The sequence below is a fragment of the Curcuma longa genome, chromosome 12 (genome assembly GCF_044706935.1).
Source record: "Curcuma longa cultivar G26 ecotype Majalengka, Jawa Barat chromosome 12, ITB_CL_G26_1.1, whole genome shotgun sequence".
Classification (NCBI taxonomy): Eukaryota; Viridiplantae; Streptophyta; class Magnoliopsida; order Zingiberales; family Zingiberaceae; genus Curcuma; species Curcuma longa.
In genome coordinates, this window is record NC_133872.1 from 8,554,819 (window position 1) to 8,569,852 (window position 15,034).

A 15,034-nucleotide genomic window follows, 5' to 3' on the forward strand; every position below is an offset into this window, starting at 1 on the left:
ATCTAATTAGAGCTTAAACTTATTGGATTAATGGATTAATTTAATTGGATCTTAAAACTCGTTGAATTAATGGTTTAATCAAATAAGCCCAAACCAAATGAAGCCCACGGTTTTATACCCACGTAACACGATCTTATCTGATAAGATCACGTGAATCCTAAAAGTTATGTTTTGGACCTCAACTTAAATATTAGGAATCTCATCAACTCGGTTCCTTTGCAATCTAGCATCCACGGCATCTTTTCCTTCCAATTTGTCTAGGATTAAATCAAATTTGATTTTCATATGGTGTTGTCTCAAAATATGTTGTTCAATTGATTCTCCTATTTTTGCTTCTTCACTTGTTGCCATTAGAGTAATCCTTTGCCACTCAACTCACCTATGTTAGCTCTTAAAGAACCAAGAACTCAAATCCAAAAACAATCCCTTTAAGTTCAAGTAACTTGAGGAAATTCCAAGTGTATTGAATGATAAGTGAAAGATAAATGACAACAAGAAATGGAAATGAGCTGTGTATCTCAACATAAACACAATGGAATTGAGTAAAACTAATTATTCAAGATAACGCAAGAATTAGAATAGAAAGAGAGAGAATAAAATGATTCAGAAGCAACACAAGCAATTCTTATGATTTGGAAGCAATACATGCTATTTTTGAAGCTACACACATTTTGTCGCAAAATTTGATGAACATCTTTTCACCAATTTGAGGGGAAGTGTGGAAAAATATGATTTTATAACCACATATAGGTTGAAATTATTTCATAAATTATGGGATATGATAATAGCTATTTTTTATAAACATCTACGTTTTTTTTTTGTTTAGATAAGTTGTTTTTAGAAAAGTCAGTTTTAGGATTGTATGGTTTTTTAGGGATTTTATTAGAAAATTTTGTATTATATAAAGATAAGGTATGTTATCAATCTAAAAGGGGTTAAGAACCATGTATTAGATAAGCTTTGAGTTAATGAAATTTTCAATGTGCGACACTTAATAATGAACGACTTCCTCATTGTGTATAGCAAAAAAAGTTGATTACCTAAGCAATAAATATAGCATGCTTCTTTTATGTTTATTTGACATAATTTGTTTTACTTTAATTAATATCAACTTAAATATGATTAGATATTTATACAGTTAGAGTTGTTTTAGCCATTCTTGTACATTCATAATCGGATGTAATGTATTCACTCATAAGCTTATGCAGTCTCCCACTCATAAGCTCATAAGATCACATTCATGGCTTGGGTGAAGGCTTTTCAAAACAATGCACATGGAAAATGAGCTATTTCTTATGTTAAGGGGACCTATCCCAAGTGTGATCAATATATTACTTACAACATGAACCTCAATTGTTAGGGCAATCCTTGGTTGTAGAATTGATGCTATTCAGTTTGGTATAGTGTCTTCGACTAACATGTTACTAGTAATTACTTCCTACTTAGCAGTCATCTAGCTCATTCTAGTGATTTATTTCTGTTGTACTGCATCACTATCATGTGCTTGCTAACAGACATGCGATAAACTTATTCCTATTTGTATGTGCAATCTTTGATGTTTCATGTGTATCTTTTGCATTTGCAGGTCAATACTAAGTTTTGCTAGGCAAAGTTTGGATTCAAAAATGAGAACAATGTATTTCAGTCCTCGACTCATGGAGGTAGGTGAGAAATTAATTTTAAACTCTGCCTTGTGTCGTTGCCCAACACAACTTTGAAGGTTGTGTACAACTTTGGTGTTTTTATTTCATATTTTATTTCTAGTCAGGCTATATGCTACTAGGCTTATAAGTCATGGCTACTTTCTATATGTTTTATGTTCCTTTTTTCCTTGTTTTCCAAGTTGATTGGGTTGTTAGACCAATAGCTACTGTCATTCTTATTCGTAGTTTTCACTGGTCCTGCCTTATATTTTGCATATATGTAAGCACTGTGATCATTTTAATATAGTTTGCAGAATCATTACCTGTATTTGTGATTCAATGGTCACAAACACTAAAATTTATGCCTACCGAACTCTATTGGCAAAACTGGACTTTTATTTATGTTACAAAAACATAAAATTAAAACAAAATGAGCCTATGGTAAGATGGAGAACCCGTGGAGACTGTAAGAGAACAAAACGATGCTTAATATCATTGTTTTTTTTTTGTTACATGTGCAAAGCCGAAAATAATGAAGTTCAAACACTAGGTGTTTGCTTTGTTCTGTCACTAACAATTGTGAAAATAGGCTTTTTTGGCACAAGACCTATTAGTTTTTGCTACTGCAGTAATTTAAGTAATGCCACTCCATGAGGGGCTCTTTTTTGAGGGAACAACTCAAAAGGACCAAAGTCTCGAACAAGTTAAATCAACTAAGGAAGAAATCATGAATAGCTCATCTAAGTAAGTGATGACATTTTTTTTTTATCTTTATGTCTTTCCTCTTTCCATCTCCAATTGGAACTGATTTGTTCTAGTCAGCCACCAACACTCCAACTGAGAAAGTGATTTTAAACCTTGCTATGCCATTAATATCTTTTTAAATAAAACTTTAATATCCTTATTGTTCCATGCTAGGGTTTAGTTGGGTCCTCAATTACATTTGAACTAAAGTTTGGCTAAAGGATTTGTCAAGATCCATTAATAAGCTCGCTTGTGGTCATGGAATTATGGAAGTGTGGTTGTAGTTATCAAAATCCTTTGTTGCCTTGCTAATTGTTGGGGCTCACAAAACTTCGTACACTCGCGACTTGTGGAATTTGATCACGAGACCAAGGAAGTACTTGTGGAATTGAAAAGATAGCTTGTGTTTTGGCACAACTCACAAAACTAAGGAAGACAACTCATGGTCACCTTTAATATGGGTCTTGAAGTGTCTTTTTGTGTTGGTTGACTGGCAAAACAATAAGTTGTCTTTGTTGTCTGCATTGATCAACACGAAATGAAAACCATGCTTGAACCATAAGGTCTTTCCTTTTTTTTAATTTGTTATTATATATGATGACATTTTTTTCAAATATTTTAAAATTGTGATTTGTTTTATCATTTGTCTAGATATCATATCATGTTTTGGTATATTCAACTATTGGTAGAGACTAATTTTATAGTTTAATGTGTAAATTTATAATATATATTAAAAGCTATATATACAACTTGATTTCCTAGTTTTCTCTCAAGCAAGCGTTTAAGCTTCAAAATGAATGGCCAATATGAGAAATTGATGTGTTATTATCCAATTAATGGTTGTGTCTTTACCTCCCAATTAAAATGTGTCATTTGACAATGTGTTTGTTAACTACTAAATCAAAAGATTATAGTAATCCTTAGATTTAAATTATTCTCATTCTTATTTATCCATCTAACTTTATGTTATTGATTTTTTTTAATACTCATGTTTATCCATATGTAGTTATGTCTTTTCGATACATTGGATCTCCTCGTTTTATCTTGATTAAAATATTTTTATCCTTTTCAATTTCATTACAGATAAAATTATGTTGTTTAGCAATACAACAACAACCAAATCTTATCCCATTAGGTGGGGTTGGCTATATGAATCTTTCTACGCCACTGAGCTTTATTCCCTATTATATCATCATTTACATTTAAATAAATTTTATCTTGTTTTATTGTTATGTCTTCCTCTTCGTTTGATGTGCATATTTGTCATGGTTTTACATTACCTAATTGGAACATCTATTGGTCGTCTGCATACATATCTATATTATCTTAAATGTGTCTCTTTGAGTTTTTCCTCAATAGGTGCAATCCCAACTTTATTTCTAATATTTTCATTTCTTATCTTGTCCATCCTTGTATGCCCACACATCCACCTTAACATCCTCATCTCTGCAACTTTTATCTTCTGCTCATATGCTTGAGTCATAGTTCAACATTCATCTCCATATAACATAGCAGGTCTAACTGCCGTTTTATAAAAATTTTCTTTTAAGTCTTAGAAGTACTTTACGATCACAAAGAACACTTGACGCTCTCCTCCATCTCAATCATCCTGTTTGTATTCTATGTAAAACATCTCTTTCAATTTCTCCATCCTTTTATAGAAATGATGTTAAATACTTAAAACTCTTAGTTATAGATAATTTATCATCTCCTATCTTAACAATTATCTCATTATGTCTAATATTACTAAACTTAACTTTCATATATTCTATCTTTACTTAGTCTAAAACTTCACTTTTAGCGTTTCCCATCAAGATTCGAGTTTAGTATTTACTCCTTCACGTGTTCCATTCACCAAAAGAATATCACATGCAAATAACATGCATTGTGGTTTCATATCTTGAATGTGTCCAATGAGTTCGTCCATAATTAGTGTAAAAAGATAATGACTTAGAATTGATCCTTAATGTAACTCTATCTTTATGGTGAACGTTTCGGTTAATTAGTCTAAATCTTTACTCTTGTTATTACATTCTCTCATACATATTCTTAATTAATTCAATATACGATATGCTAACAAACTTCTTTTCTAAAATTCTCCATATAATTTTTCTTGGAACTTTATCATAAGTTTTTTCTATACTCGATCAACCCAAAAAAATTATTTTTTATTATTTTCTTAGAGAATTCTTCATTTTTATTTTAATACTTGATCATTGTCATACTAATATTCTGCTAAAACATCTTAATTTTCAAAATAAAATTTAATTTAACCTCAAAAAAACCCCTAAACCCTAAATTCAGGTCAACCCAACCCCCCCCCCCCCCCCCCCGACGTGAACCCGACGTGAACTTGTAAACCCCCAATCCAAACTCGATAATTTTTGTGTCGACTTAGGTTGGGTTCATTTTGACACCCCTATTGGCGATGCCTCCAAAAGCTTCGCTCGGGCCTGGCAACACCTTTGAATTTCACTCGAGACGCACATGGTCGTGTGCTGCATCGGAACGTGAAACGAAGGTCATTCAATTAAAAATTTAGGTTAATAATTTTAATTAACTCCTAATTATCAATTGAGATAATTTAAATATACTTAATTAAAACCTAATAAAATTACCCTATTAATTTAATATATATATTTTAAATATTTTATTTTTAGTTAATATATTTTATATTTAAAAACTACCGAAACTATATCGGCATGACATGATATAGTACTGAAACTGTATTGTTCTAGTCCGGGACCGAAACTTCGGCACGACTCAAGATTTTAAACTATGCTTTGAATATCAACTACATATTTCCCATATCTCACATGCTACACGTGAATCATGCAATGTGTTACTCGCTTACTACTTACCTATGCATTTTAGAACCTTGAAAATTACTTTATTTCTATAGAATCTTATTTTTAGTAGAATATTATTTTATATTTACTATTATTATTTCTTTACATGTGATAAAAATCTCTTAGAATTTTAAGATAATTAAAATACCTTATATTTTATAATTTATTCATTTTGTAGGTAAATTTACTAGTGGTTAATCCTATTTAATTTTATCACATTTTAGTGCAAGATTTAATTCGTTAATACAAATAAGGATATAGTAAGGGTCGGAGTCCTGTAGGAGGATCCATATAGCAACCCCATTTAGTGGGATAAAGACTTGGTTGCTATTTATAATTTCATTTGGTATTGGTCGACTCGAGCAAGGTATATAGTTTTGCCATTGATCGACTTGTTGAACTTACTTAGACCTCGAAATATAACTATGACAACTCGAGGGCTTCAAACAAGGGGGCATTTTACAATGATGCAAGGTGATAGCATTGGGCTTCTATGATGGCTCAAGGACTTCATGTGACTTGATGGCAACTTTGCCATGAATTTCCTTGACTACTCGAGATCTTCAGATCAGGCGATTTGTTGATTTGTGATGACTTACATGAGGCATCCATGAGGTACATGATCCTTGTTCTTTGCCTTGTTCTTCTCCTTAGGATTAATGCTCTACATTGTTAGTGCAATTGCTCCCTAAGTGGGCTTGTTTGACCATGGTGTTTTGCTATGTTAACCGCTTATTGATGTGTGCATTAAGTTGTGCAGCGATTTGCATGATGCACATGAAGTTTGTGGAGCTTGTGACTTGATGAGGTTGAGTCATGATTGATGATTTGGCGCGATGAAGTTGGTGATGCTCAATGGCTTAGAGGTTAGTTAGAGTTCAGAGAAGGATGTATGAGACATCCGAGGGATTGCAGGATGAGCAAATTTGGCGCTATCAAGTTGGTAATGCTCAATGGCTTAGAGGTTAGAGTTAGAGTTCAGAGAAGGATGTATGAGACATTCGAGGGATTGCAGGATGAGAAAATTTAAGTGGTATTGGAGAAGCTCGTGGAGCTTGACTTGGCGTGGCCAAGTTGATATGGCTTAAGTGGCTTAAGCTTCATTAGAGGTTAGAAAAGGATGACATGAGACTTCTAAGGGACCACAAAACGAGGAGTGGAGTTGGTTGTGTTGACACAACTAAAGGAGATAAATTATGTAGGTAAACAAGTGAAGGATAATTTGTGGAATGAGTTGATGGCTCAATCCATCTGAGGGACTTATGACCTAACAGGAGATGACTTAGTGGCCAAAGTCAAGCTGCAAAAGTAATATTTAAGTGAGTTTTAAGAGTCAAACGACCTACATTTAGGAGCAACGTTTCAAATACGAAGTTGTGGCAGTTGACATAGGTAGAATTTACTATTGTGCTCGTTCTCGTCGACGCACAAAATATTTAGCACCAAGCAGAAGCGAAACTCTTGGCATCAAGTAGAAGCTTAAGAGGAGAAATAAAAAAGACAGATCGAGTGAGAGAGAAAGAAGGGGAAGAAATTACCAAAGTGGAGATGTTGTAGGCATCACAGTTGTTGCAAGTGGTGCAACAGTCATTGCAAGTGGCGTGGTCCCCACAGGTAGTGAGCAGTACGATTACTGCAGGTGGTGCAGTCCCTTCAAGTGACGGGCAATACAGCTGTTGCAAGTAGTGGATGGTTCTTCCATTGGGGCAATTGGTTGTAGGAGGATAAGGAGCGTAAGAGAATAAAAAGTAATCTAATTAAATAATTATATAATTTCTAACTTTATAAAAGTACAATTAACTTAATTGCATACAGTTGAACAAAATTTTTTATGTACAACTTTGGTTTTAATTTAAGATAAACCAAAACAAATCTAAATCGGAGTTCGGCTTAAATCCACATGATTCTAAGCTATGTATCTACTTGATTATTTTTATTCATCCTAAAATAACTTCCACTTGACCATAAAAATCAAAATATTTGTTTGATTTAACTTAATTAGCTATCTAGATTTTTTAAAAAATAATTTAATATACACAAATTTAAATATCTAACTTTTTGTTCCTTTATGGTTTCTCTTAGCTTCAATTTATGCATCAATAAATAACTCGAGTTTGAACGTCACCTTTATTAAATAAAAATTATTTAATTAAATATAAAAAATAATTTATTTCTTTCGATATTTTTTAGTTTATTTTTATTGAAATATTACATTATGATTGTGAATTCATCAACTAAAATTATTTTTTTTAAATCTGTATTTTATTTGGATGTGGTTCTATAAAAAAAATTGAATCCAAAATTTTTAAATTTAATTGAGTTTAAATCGAGTTTCATATATTTAATTTTTAAAATATCATACTTATAAAATTAAATAAATACAATTACAAAATTTAAACTTTACTTTAAATCGAAATATAATATTTTAGGTAGTAGAATTTTGAAAATTTTGAATATCTTTGTTTTTTTGTCTATCTAATAATTATTGTTATGTGGAAGAAACAAAACCAAATTAAAATTAAAGAATAAATTTTAAATTATCATTTTACCCAAATTTTTTTTATTTAAGTTTTATCAATCAAAATATAAAAATTGATGTTCTATCAAATGCTCTAAATAAGTTTTAGACAATTATAAAAAATTTTAGTTCATTTTAAACAAAATTACATCATAAACAATGAAAGCTTCTTTTGCCTCTGGCTAACTAATCTAAAAATGTTCTAATTTTATAAAATTTAAAAATAAACCGAAGTTTACAAAGGACTAGAGAATGTCTCATTGGTTCTAGTGTTTTATCTAAAAGAAAAAATTGACTACATTATAAGTGTTTTAAATCATTATGGAATGAAAAGAAATATAAATAAAGAATGTCTCATTTGTTCCAATGTTTTATTTGCAAAACTTGAATACATTATAAGTGTAAATTATTTTTTAACAAAAGAATTGTATGACTCAACCATCATATTACTCGTAGTTGTCAATCTAATTGACTTAAATGTGTTCTTATTTGACAAATAAGCTGAATCTACTACAGTTAACTCTTAGATGGTTTGCGAGCATAATGTTTCTTTTTGGAGTTCAATCAACTGGGCAATTGATTGACCATGTTGAGTTGCTGGAGTCACAAGATTGTTGATTGGGCTGAGAAAAGTTGTAGCTGTTAGATTAGTTACATGATAAAACAACTTAGTCGACTGAAGTTGGTATGAGTCAACTCAAGTAGCTGTTGCCTGGTAGAACAATCAACTGAAGCCAAGGTGAGTTGATTGAGACATTCATTGCCAGACACAAAACTGAAGCAATAAAAAACAATCATTTGGGAGTGGTTAAATCGATTGACTTGCTATAGAAAAAAGAAACCAGATTGAATACAACTTGGAGATTATAAATAGAGGATCCAAGAGGAATCGATCTAGGCTAGAGTCAATATAGGCTGCGAATTTATGCTTATTCTTAATTCATTGTGCTCTCTTGTTGTATTCCTAGCCTTAGCTTTATAATTTGCTTCCAAGCTTTTACATATTCCTCTTTGTAAGAAGATACTTGTAAGTGGTTACTCCACCTTTTTAAGGATTCGAGAAGGAGAAAACTAGTGAGGATTCAAGAGTGATTCGCTAAAGAGTCATAGGGGATTTGAGAATGACTCATTGAGAGTCATAGGTCGTGGAGTAGAAATTAGTAGTTTCTAACCGCGTAAACTTGTTTGCTAGTGTTGATATATATATATATATATATATTTGTTGTAACTTTGTCTAATTGACTTTGTTAAAAATTAGCAAGAGTGAGAGAGTTGGTAAAGCACTATTCATCTCCCTCTGGTCATCTAGTGCATTCAATACGGAATCATTGGCACCAAGAATTGTTATGGCTGACACATCTCATTTTTGTTGGGTACAAAATCCAAGGCCCAAATGAGATTTTGAACTTAAGTTTTAGCCCTAAGTGGTGGTTTAAAGGAAAAATAAAGAGACTTCAAAATTTTGATTGATTATTAAAATTTTAGGAGATAAAAAATATAGACTTTTTGATAACATTATCAAATAATTTAAATCTAGAAATAAAATCATTTTCTTATCCATAAATATTGTGTTATCGATCATCAGTGTTCTAAATGGCGACCGAGGTGGCACCTAAGCGAGAGGCGGGCATCAACTGCACCGCCTTTGTCTTAGGTGGTGTTTTAGGCGGTCAAAGAGGCGAGGCTGGTTAGGCGAGCGAGGCGGCATGCGAGGCGGGTGACACGCTGCATGAGGCGGTCGAGACACGCGAGGCAATCAAAGTCAACAAAATTTAAAAAATCCTAAATATATTAATACACTTTCTCTCCCTTACAAAATATAATGACTCCACCAACCCACCAAGTCATCCACAACCCACCTCCCGCCTAGAACCGCCGCCACCGCGGCCTGCTGTCGCCACCAACATACTAGGCTTGCTTTTATATATTTCTAGTAAGTTCTTATTCTAGTTTTTGATCTTTTATTTAATTATTGAAGATTAATGGCGGAAAATGAGAAATAACCGGAAGTGGAATTGAAGTGAAAGTCTAGTGATATTGTTTGAGATTATGGGATGTTGTATTACAAAGAAAAAAGAGATTGGATCATTTGCAAATTATGTAAGAGGCTTATTAAGGGAGGAGTTTATTGAATGAAACATCATATTGCGGATATTATAGGATAAGTTGAAGCATGTCCTAAAGCAACTGATGAAGACAAAAAAAGAGTAAGAGCTTATCTTGAAAATAGCAAGAACAAGAAACAAGAAAGGGTGGAAGAACTAAAAAAAGAAAGGACGGAAGTAAATATAAGTATTGATGTAGAGGATGATGATTGTCAAGTGGAGGGAGATTCTTCTAAAAAGAAGTCAAAGCACCTCGGGCCTATTAACGAGTGGATATCTACAATCGATCCAACAAAGACAAGACAACAAAACATAAATGAAGCTTTGAAGTTAAAGTTTACTAATGATGTGCATGAGTACGTTGCAAGATGGATTTATGTATTTATTTATATCTTATATAAATTGTATTGTATTGTATTAAGCTTATTTATGCATGAACATCATTTAATTACATATATTACATAAAGAATGATGTTATGTATAAAAAATAGTAAAAAAATTCAACTGCCTAAGCGGTAGGCGGTCATTTGTCACCGTCTACCATCATTTACAACACTGTTGATCATAAACTTTTTATTTATTGCTAGTTCATTAGTTCTATATAGATGAGTATATAGTAGGGAATCAAGCTCAATAGCATAAAAGGATCCATATAATCGACCCCATTTAGTACGATAAAAGTTTGGTAGTTGTTGCAGTTGCTAGTTCATTAGTTTTATGACTTAATTACTCAATTATTTGTGCTGCTATCCATATAATGTTGAATTCAGCTGTTTGGTATGTAACTTTATGGTATGTTGTCTTATTTAAATTTGTTTGGAACAAGGTTTGCTAAACTGTTGTATGGTAGTGGAGTGTTTATTGTTCTGCCATCTTTGTGGAATGTGCTGATGTTTTTTTGTTTGCAACTATTCACAGGCAGTCATATGGTTTCTTGCCAGATGGGTTGATACATACTTGATGCCTGTTGATGCTTCAAAAGGACAACTAAGGTCATCTGGTCATGATGAAGAGCTGAACCAAGTTTTTCAGTCTTCTAAAAGGATTTTGATGAATTTCGCTGGACAAAATAAACAAGGAGAACTGATACTTGACATCATTGTTCGTACTTCCATAACAACACTTGCATCTTTTCCTGGCGAGAATGAGCTTCACGTATGCTCTTCAACATCTCTATTTTTTCTTGTTTCTAATTTCCATTGCAACTATGCTTGTCTTACTTTCATGTTAAGTGAACATCTTCCAAAAGACACTTTATAATTCACTTTCCATCTCTTGGGCACTAAAGTATGATTGTTACTTATCTTTAGGAGTATGAAACAGAAATTGCTTTCAAGTAGCATCTAATAATTGTTACCTATCTAGAGCCCTTTTAAATATAATGCAAGTGTAAATTTCAACAATTGAATGATGTTACAGAGCATAGTAAAATTTCCTACATTTCCAACATATATGCTCGTTGTCTCTCTCAATAATTTCTTTATCTTGCACCTACAACAAGGTTAAAAATCCTAATGCATGTTGGAGGGTTTTCTCTTTGACTGAAATGATATTGTTACGGTATCAATTCGACGTTTCGAATATAGTGCCAAGGACAAATTAGAGGTTGAAGAAAGAAAAGAAAAAGTAATAGTTATATACTTTAGTCTGGATTTTGTGTCCCATCTGGAATGATATAATTTTGATATTATGTTGTACGGACACAAGGTACAAAAAAAATATTATTTCAATTAATCTTGATATTTGTTATAGCGTGTAAAAGGGTGGTATGACATGATATTTGTTGATATGATTGACACAAGTGAGATTACTTGTACAAGTAGTATCAAGTTTTGATAACTTATTGAAATGATAGATTTCAACTATGCTGGCTAGTGCAATGTGAGATTTCAAACATGACCTACACAATATATGCTTACTGCTTCATCATATTTTTGAATTCTATATGATTTTGCATTAAATAATCTCTTCGGTATTGACGATTTGATTTCTCAAACAAAATTAGATTGTGTTTGTCGATCTCGATCTGACATGGCTGATCCGAATTCAGATTGGCCGATTTGGAAAACTATGATCAATATACCAACCATCTTGATCCCCATGCACGACACCGAACAAAATATAAACTAAGACCATGCTAATGGAAAACACATGTCTATTAAATCATAAAATAAATTACCAAACCTGATGGTAACTACAACCACTTCACACAAAAATGAAACTCATCCATTCTGAATGTAAACAGAGTAACCCAACAGAAAACTATCATATTGCCAATGAACCAAATCATGTCCAATAATGGATTAAGATCGACATTGTTCATCAAATTCAGTCAACCAATATAGGATATCACCCAATTACTTGTATCATGAGTTGATCTACCACATCAACATATTAGATAACTGACTCATTAGAATCAATCAAAATAACTCATGATCTTCTCACTTGACTCTTCGCAAGTTTGAACTCATGACTAGCTCAATAATCTATTCAGGAACCAAAGAAAAACTTCAGTGTTCGGATTAGTAATGTAATCCAAGACCATGGCAGAAAAAACTGGATGACAAACTATAAATCCAACAAGAATTGCCCAGATCATTTAAATCTAGGCAATACAAAATTGAACAGGAATCAACACCAAATTACAGTCTCGATATAAGCTGATGAATCACCATACTATTAAGCTCAATCAATGACTGACATATATGCCCAACTCCTCTCATTTTGAATTTCTGAATAACCAACCTAAATAGTATCATCATTCTCAATTGTCATTCTCATACACAATATATTACTCTCATCTCCACTACAAACACATTGTCATACGCAAAGACACATACAAAAATAATCAACTCTTGTTTAACCTCAAAATCACAAATCGATAACTTCTAAAACACAATTCTACTACCAAACTAACAACAAACCTTGAGATCATAAACAGGGATCATGGATCCTATGACTACTTCCAATTATGCTGCTATTCTAAAACTGAATCACCGAAACCTAGCAATAGCCATCACTAATTCAAACAGGTTGCTGTCACTCACTATCCATCGATCGCAAACCTCAAAATTATCCATTTTTCAATAGATTAATCGAGAAAGTAATTGAATCATGATTAATCACATGGAAAGGAAAAGGCATCATCTTTGATACATTTCATATTGCCTTTGGTTGTCCTGACTTGCTCAAATTGTTACCTCTTCTATTAGTTGGCTAGAATACACAATCTGAGCCTAAACAATCCAACCAATCATACATGAAATTTTAAGTCTAAATTTATCCCAATTCAAAAGATTTACCTAATTGCAGAGAATCATTTTGAACTACTCAGATTAAATATAGAATATATTACCATCTTGGATGATGGTTGTATGTAGTTTTATGATAGGGGACATTAATATCTGAGCAGATCGAACAGCTGAGGGGATACTGAGTTTGATGGTTTCTTTGAAGAGGACATTTTGATGAGTAAATTATGAGTCATCTATTATCCAGGCTTGAAATGCTTGTTTATACTTATCTAAGAATTGCTTTTCAAAATGACTTGCCTTTTCTCATTTCAAGTAATCATCTTGCTTTATATATGTGTGTGTGTATGGATGTATTTGAAAGAAGTTTATTTCTGTGTTAAATATGAGACTACTTATGCAAAATCTTTGTCAGGCATTGACATGTCGGAGATTACTTGTAGCTCTTGTTCGTCGGAGACATGTTTGTGTTCATCTTGTTGCATTGGTAAGAGCTAACTTCTTTGTAGATTTATTAGGTCTATAAACAAAGTAGTCACTTGCATATTGTACCACTTGAAGATGATAGATTCAGTGGTCAATAATTGGTATCAATTCTTTTCTTAGTGTGTATTTTTTTTCCAATGTCATTAATGATGAACTTCTAGAAATATTATCCCTTCTTGATTTATAAATGTTAAATATGCTTGCATTCTTTTAGGTTTTATTCAGAAAAAAAGGAGGAAAAATCGCTTTGATTCTTTCAGCTATTCCTTCAACTTGGAGCATGTACATATTACCATCTGAAATCTAGTGTGATATCAGAAAATATTCAACATCTTGCACATCTATCATGAGGGACACTTATTTTTTAAATCCATTCATAAAATGTAGGTTTTTATCATAAGATCATGTATCATCTATACATCCATTTTATCTAATTATTGCATTCATTACTAAAATACATTTTGGTTTAACTCATTTGTATTGATACACTTGTTCCTAGCATCCTAGGATTGTTTAGTATCTTGTTTTGTTGTTGTAACTTCACGAATTACACTTCCAAATAAATACTAGTTGTATGTAGGTTGAGTACAGGGGATAGATTTAAGCCTACCAATGGAAGATAACAATACTTGCATATCTTAGGCTGTGTATAAAAGCCAAACCTAAGCTTCTTGATAACGTGGTTTCTTTTTTTTCTTTCATGTATTAGTTGCACAACTATATATCACTTTTGCAAATTCTTATAGGAATCATGGAATGAACTTGCAAGGGCCTTCACCAATGAGAGGACATTATTCTCCATCAATGCTCGTTTGCAGGTTGGTGTTGCACTCTCATGAAATTTTTGATATACCTTCTTGTGCCATAATAAAATTGTAATCTTGCTTTGCAGCGAGCTCTTGCAGAAACACTAGTTTGCGCTGCTTCCAGTTTTAAGGATCAAGAATCTTCCAATCAGTAATGCAATTTATGCAATTAATCTTTGTTATCTCACTATGGAAATCTCCTCAAATAACTCATGCTTGATATTTGACTTTGATCATTGCAGGTATGTGAGAGATCTAATGGGACCTATGACAATATGTCTTGTAGATATTTCCACTCGGAATGATGTGAAAGTTGTTTCTCAACAAGCAGATGCTATGTATATGGTAATGTAATAACTTACAATTCTTCCACTATTGATGAAAATTTGTGTTGAAGCAACTAAAATATTTATTACAGGTTAGTTGCTTGCTGGAACGACTAAGAGGAGCATCCAGAGCCACCCAACCCCGAACTCAAAAATCCATATTTGAGATGGGTTGTGCTGTTATGAGTTCTTTATTAACTCTTCTTGAGTTATACAAAAATCAGGTATTCATCTGATATGATTTTCCATCACAATAATACAAACTTAGACACATGAACCAGATTTCACTTTATCAATGAAGATCTA

The 15,034-nt window shown here is 32.5% G+C and overlaps 1 protein-coding gene across 3 annotated transcripts in view; it reads left to right on the forward strand.

The window, feature by feature from the left end:
• The window catches only part of LOC141843162 (uncharacterized), a 59,128-nt gene that overhangs the window by 32,522 nt on the left and 11,572 nt on the right, over positions 1-15,034 (forward strand). For 2 of the 3 annotated variants that reach the window (XR_012603020.1, XM_074731197.1), the window contains exons 18-24: positions 1,586-1,661; positions 10,778-11,014; positions 13,526-13,597; positions 14,343-14,414; positions 14,489-14,553; positions 14,645-14,747; positions 14,821-14,952. Coding sequence is in view for 2 of the 3 variants with exons in the window: in XM_074731197.1 (XP_074587298.1) it covers positions 1,586-1,661; positions 10,778-11,014; positions 13,526-13,597; positions 14,343-14,414; positions 14,489-14,553; positions 14,645-14,747; positions 14,821-14,952 (757 nt within the window). In the remaining variant the exon portion in view is untranslated. Of the gene's footprint in view, positions 1-1,585; positions 1,666-10,777; positions 11,015-13,525; positions 13,598-14,342; positions 14,415-14,488; positions 14,554-14,644; positions 14,748-14,820; positions 14,953-15,034 lie in introns of those variants that run through there. The other variant, XM_074731198.1, reaches the window with a different exon arrangement.